General features: G+C 35.5%; 1 protein-coding gene across 12 annotated transcripts in view; it reads right to left on the minus strand.

Moving 5' to 3' along the window:
- LOC122718845 (neurobeachin) overlaps window positions 1-6306 on the minus strand; it is a 238893-nt gene that overhangs the window by 83592 nt on the left and 148995 nt on the right. For 5 of the 12 annotated variants that reach the window (XM_043944216.1, XM_043944215.1, XM_043944209.1 and 2 more), the window contains exons 29-33: window positions 5846-6217; window positions 4164-4294; window positions 2559-2672; window positions 1037-1244; window positions 23-370 (exon numbers count right to left, since the gene is read on the minus strand). In XM_043944216.1, the coding sequence (XP_043800151.1) occupies window positions 23-370; window positions 1037-1244; window positions 2559-2672; window positions 4164-4294; window positions 5846-6217 (1173 nt within the window). The remainder of the gene's footprint in view (window positions 1-22; window positions 371-1036; window positions 1245-2558; window positions 2673-4163; window positions 4295-5845; window positions 6218-6306) is intronic. The other 7 variants (XM_043944210.1, XM_043944221.1, XM_043944211.1 and 4 more) reach the window with 5 other exon arrangements.

Here is a 6306-nt window from a genome sequence, read left to right on the forward strand (position 1 = left end):
CAGTCGATCAGATTGCACTTACGAGTCCTACCTTTGCCTTCCATCAGCAATTCCTGCCCATGAGAGCCGACGAGCGTTTTCGAGAGGAAAGGGGCAAAATCGACCATGATCTCGCGCAGAAGCGGGCAAACGGAGCCAAGCGCCATTTCCAGTTTCTGCGTGAGCGAGGCCTCGCGCGAGGGTGTCGGGACCGGAAGATGATCGACCAGTCCCTTGATCGGTAACTCATCGGGTCGTGGCGACGCGGAAGTCATCACCAATCTGTCCGACACGCGAACCACCGAGATCTCACCGGAAGGTTTCTCACCGCGTTCCGTATTCCCCATCATCCCTTGCTCCAGAACGTTGCCTTCGCTGTCTTGGATTTCACCTGTTTCTCAAAAAAATTTACAATTTTAATCTCATCTCTTGGAAAATTTCAAATTTTCGAATGCTCGATTCTTGAGTGACTCCATAAGTTAAGGATTTAAGGAATAAAAATGGCAGTAGAGAAATTTGGAAAATTTCAAATTCTCTGCCAAAAAAATTAAAGATCTTAATCTCGATTTCTAATAGCTTTGCCAAAAAGATTAGACATCTTAATGGGACATTCAAAAGAATAAAAAAATTTTGAATCTCGATTTCCAATGGCTTTGCCAAAAAAATTCAGAAATAAAATTGGGAAGAGCGTTCGAAATTCAGAAAGTTTCAAATCCTTGGTTAAAAAAAATTGAAGATCCTAATGGAACGTTCGATTTTTACTAGTTCTGCGTCGAGAATTAAAAATTGGGAGGAATTAAATGAGAAGATAGAGCGGGCCCTGAATTTTTTAAATCCGTAGAAAACGAAAGAATTGCGATGGTATCGCCAGTTTGGAATTTGGAACTAAATATTCTGAGAAAAGTTATCGTTGGACAGGTAGTTATAGATTCTTATCTTAACAGGTTGAAGGTTGTTCCAGAGTAGAATTTAGTTACCAAGGCTAGTATAGGGAAGATATATAATAATATAGGGAAGATATATAAGAAAGAATACAAATGGAAATTCTGGATCTTACCGCGAGAGTGCGCCATGTTGTGAATGTTTCGCGGGTCTTCCCTTTGATTCGTGATCGGGATAGTGTCTCCGTCTTCGTTCAGATTTACGTCGGTCCATGCTTCCTCGGAGGAATTGTGTTTATTCTCGTTATCCGTTGCAACCTCGGAAGGGCTGACATCCGCGGTAATATTGCTACGATGCATCGTTTCTTCGCTCGAGTCGTTACTCTAAAAGGGATGAAATTAACACATCTGTGGTCGCGTTCACAAATCGTTTCCAGAAATTTTCCAAAAGAAAAGAAAAAAGAAATAATTAAACTTATTACATAGTAATAATAATGAATTGAAAAAAATAGAAAAACAAAAAATTGTTTCGATTCAGTACGATCATATGTATATGTATATGTATATCGAATTTTAAGAATATTCTTTTTACATATCTATGTATTTCGATATTTGTTGAATAAAATGTCTCTGTAATACATCGTAATGAAAAAAAAAATGTATTTAACAACATTACTTTCAATTTTTAAACAACACTACGTCTACTTCTCTACTGTTATACTGAATACTGTATATCTCTATAACGAAAGCCTAGCTTCCGTAGAACATACTATTTAATGACATTGTAAATATCTATGTATAATATATATATATATGTAACAATCTTAAGAACGTTTACTTGAAGAAGAGAATCAAACGGTATATTCTGCGATTAAGTCTCGCGTGCTATGCATTTATTAGACGACATGCAGTTAATAGTAACAACACTAATACGCATCAGTCATCTAAATATAACGTGTAAACAAGAAAATTAAAAGCCTCCTAGAAATTTTCAAGCTAACCACACAGTGAACGTAATATCATAACTATGCTCGATTACGTCCATATAATCGTAACGACAAAAGTAGCTACATACGAGATAGATTGTTATTATTATCGTGGATAAGCCACGATACAGAAACAAATCGATTTTATTTCCCTTACTATCTTCTATCTTTATTGCGTACCCGTCGAGTGGGCATTCGTTCGTCGTTGCGTCTCTTCTTGCTTTAGACAGATGAAAACAAATTTTTATGTTTCGCTCGTCCCTTGATTTACACGATCAGAAATTTATTACGGATGATTATACATATCAAATTTGTGAAAATTCTTTTCTTTTTTTTTAAATTATGAACGAATGTTTTTCTACATACAGAAATTCAAATTTTTGATATTTTGCTTTTTTAAACATTTATTTTACTTTTTGTGGAAATAAAAATATTTATATGAAATACATCCACTTTTCTCTTCGTTATCTTTCTCTAAACTCCATTTACACAATTAAAAAAGGAACAAAATCTTATAAGAGAAAATAAATCTCGTGTAAATCGATGGACAAGTGTACGGATATGATATATTATATTCAATTTATCGTAACCAAAACGTTGGAGAACGTCGAGGCGATCGTTTAGATTATTTCTCTGTCAATTTGTCAAAATTTCTTTCCGCTTTTAAAGTCATTCTCTGTTCCGAGTCCTGTACTCAAAGTCAAACTTTTACCTGGACATTTCGTGGCAGTGGTTCAGTGGATCTTGTCGAAGAGCCAAGCGTTGGTTCTGACGAGGTGTAATCCTCGAGAATTGTCCGTGGCCGAGGTACGCCACTGTGACCTCCCTTCAGAACCAGTAGTTAGTACGCATAGCAATGCAAGCAGAGGAAGTTAACGTTGAGAAAAATTAAAGAGTAAAATAAAAAAAAAAAAAAAAAAAAAAAAAACAGAAGAAGTATCGCATGCTCGAAAGAATTAGAGATACGAAATGGATAGAAATCATCGTATGGGATGATTTATATGGTACCCATTCGAATCGAGCTTTAAGGGCGAGTTACTTCGAGTAGTTTCGTCGCAATTATTCGAAACTTTATGCGAATTTTTACGTGCCAGAACAAAATTTGTATGTGTGTGTAATTAATCGACACTATTATTTTTTGACTACGTGAGTGCAAAAGAACAAGAAGTATCTGGCTAATTGTAAAAGTGAACACTACGTGCTGGATACAGATTTAACTGTTACACTTTCAAATTAGATAATTAGATTGACTAATATGGTAACTACAAGGGTACAATCGAGAGGAACGGTACAAGTGAATTTTTTTATAAAATTCGTCTCAAAATTAAACTCAAATTTGTCATTAGTTAAAGTTATCCTCCTCGATCTTTAATTTCTTTCTTTTTTCTTTTTTTTTTGCATTGACGAATTATATTTTTCTGTCAAATCAAATATTTTTTTTCACTTGTGACGGTTTCTCTCTGAACTTCTCAAGACTACTTCTAAGAAAAAAAACGAATTGGAACGGAAATTTCGATATCGAATAATTTTTTCAAACACGTTTCTCCTCTCCTTTTTACCATTGAATTTACGAATTTTAAAGATCTACTGATTTGTTATCACACTATTAAACACTCAGTTTATGCATGCAGTTTATTCGTTCATCGAGGTTACAGATTGAAACAGAGATACGCAGAATTTAAGAAGTTCACAAGAATTCTACGATTAGAAGAATCGGGAAATAGTCGAATAAACGAATGCAAAGCGCATCGCGTGGGCGTAGAGTGCCAATTCCACGTTAACGGTAGATCGTGCGTGATAAGAAAGGTGCAATATAGTAAACGTTTCTCTATTCAAATATCAAAATATCGTTAAGTACTAAATATATATAACACAATATATATATATATCAAGATCATGATTTAGAAAACGATCATTACATCATTTGATCAAATTAAATTGAGTTGAATGGGCACACAACGAAGATAACACGACTGTACCTCATCAAAAGCATGCAATCTCAAGTAAGGTTGTCACAAATCTTCTCAACGAAATAATATTTGATAAATAAAATATGATATACCGACGAGTGATAACGAATACATTTAAATTTTTCCTAGCTTCGTTTACTTTCGCTCATCGTCGAGGAGAGATTTTGTTTACTTTTTTTTCTTTCTTTCTTTCTTTTTTTTTTTTTTCTTTCTTTTTACCTGAGAACAACGGATCAATTAATCTCGATGTACGCATCTTTCTCACGAACAAGGTACGTTTCACGTGTTTTGTAAGTAACAGTAAGTATAATAAATTGGATGGAGGGAATGGGGGGATGTTTACTTACCTTGGTCGATGGAGGTCCAGACGACGTAACGTCGTGATCCGCCAGGATCGACGAGTTGTTCTCGTCGACGATTATCACCTCGTATTCACCGTCGTCTTGTGAACCGGCTTGGCTCATAATACCTCCGCTCCCTGAGAACATATTATTTTATTGTGATGATCGGTGTTTGAAACGTGCAGGTTGGAATATATTAATTTCGTCTTGCAAAGCAGGCTGACATGAACGATCATGCGATCGACGATATTTTGTTAATCGTTAATGGTTCACATTGTTCCTTCAATCATTGATTTAGGATCCGTTGGAGTTAATGTTTTTGAAAATTCGGCCTTCGAACGTCGATCGCATTGCAGAGGAGAGGAGATGCATTATAGTGCAGGAACTCGAAAACAGAAAGGAAAAAAAAAAAAAAAGAAAAAATCGAAGCGTCAATTCGGGAATTTTAATCGAAGCATTCAAATATTTGAAGAAGAAGGATGAATCCATATGAAAGAGTAAGTTGAAAATATCGGATGTTTTTTTAATTTTTATATTTTCTCTTTCTAAATAATAAAATTGTACTCATTTTATTGTATTCAACGCGTTTCATCAATTCGATTTTTGAATTTCCTTCTTCTTCAAGATGAATAAAATAATTTTGTTTTTGATAATTGTAATAAACGTAAGAAAATTATTGCAAGTATTTCAACAGCAGCGAAAATTTCCAGGCTATCTAGAGAGATTCTTTTCATAACAGTAAAAATTTGCAATTTGCAAATTTGTTTTTTAAAATTTGTTTTAATAATCTCGATAAAATAACAGATTGTACGTTATAATATTGTCAAGTTTACAGCTAACGTGCAACTGTCAAAGAATAAATTTAAACAATAATATCGTTCATTGATAGATTAACTTTTATTCATCTAAAGAGAGTACTTTTGCATTCAGTGTTCATCAGAATCAACATCATCACGTGAACTTGCGATCCGTAATCGACATGCAAACTTTTCGTTTACTCAAGTCGTATGCAAATGGTGCAAGTTTCATTCACTGCTTGTGCTCCAAGCTTTCAACATTGATATAATTCAATATATAACGATCAACGTATCTTATGCAAACGAAATTATTGGAAATCGAATATTTCTTCATTTTTTCACTTTCCTTCCGCGAAATAATCAACAACAAAGGTATAGCAAAAAAAAAAAAGAAAAAAAAGAAGAAGAAGGAAAAAAAAGAAAAACGAAAAATCCATATCATAAGATTCAAATCAAAACATCGTTTTTATACGATCAACAAATGTGAGAACGCTTATGCGCGTGTATATGCGTGCACGTGTATGTCAATGTGTACGTCAAACCTGAGGTTGGGTCAAATTGGCAAAACATGTGAAACGGCAAAACATGCAGACAGAAATATCGACACGTGAATAAATATCGAATAAAAACAGAAGAGAGAGAGAGAGAGAGAGAGAGAGAGAGAGAGAGAGAGAGAGAGAGAGAGAAAGAGAGCACAATCGACTGGAAATCACAATAATCGAGAAGAATATAATCGTGGGAAGGAATTGACGAAAAGAAAAAGAATGTGTCGATAATTCATAATCAAATCGGGCAAAATGTAAAAAAGATATTCGAGCAGGCGATAATAAAACGAAAAAACCAAACTCGAGCATTCCGTGGTACACAATTCCGTTCGGGCAATCGAGTTACCTTGCAGACCAACACCGGAGTTTCTATGACAGAGATTTCGGGGCTGATCGATATGTTTTTGAAGCGTATGATGATGATTGTTGTTATTGTGATGATGGTAATGATGATGACGATGGTAGTTATGGTTATTCGGATGATGGTTGTAATGATTACTGTGGTGATTCGGGAGATAATAGTTGGAGGGGGGCTGGCGATTAGAGTGCCTGGCAGCCGGTAGCGGGTGCTGGTGGTGGTGCTGGTTCATGTGGTGGTTGGCATTGGCATTGGCATTCGCATTGGCGTTAGGGTGAGATCCCGGGAGGAACTGTGGGTACACGTGGTGAGACCACTGTGGAAACAGGGGCCGCCCTCCTCCACCACCATTCCCATCTGCTGAGGAACCATATTTTACCACGTTACCACGATTCTCGATTCTCGTCTATGTCCTATTTTTCTTTCTTTTTTTTTTTTTTTTTTTTTTT

This window comes from Apis laboriosa, unplaced genomic scaffold (genome assembly GCF_014066325.1).
Source record: "Apis laboriosa isolate Shangri-la unplaced genomic scaffold, ASM1406632v1 scaffold68_cov148, whole genome shotgun sequence".
Lineage (NCBI taxonomy): Eukaryota > Metazoa > Arthropoda > Insecta > Hymenoptera > Apidae > Apis > Apis laboriosa.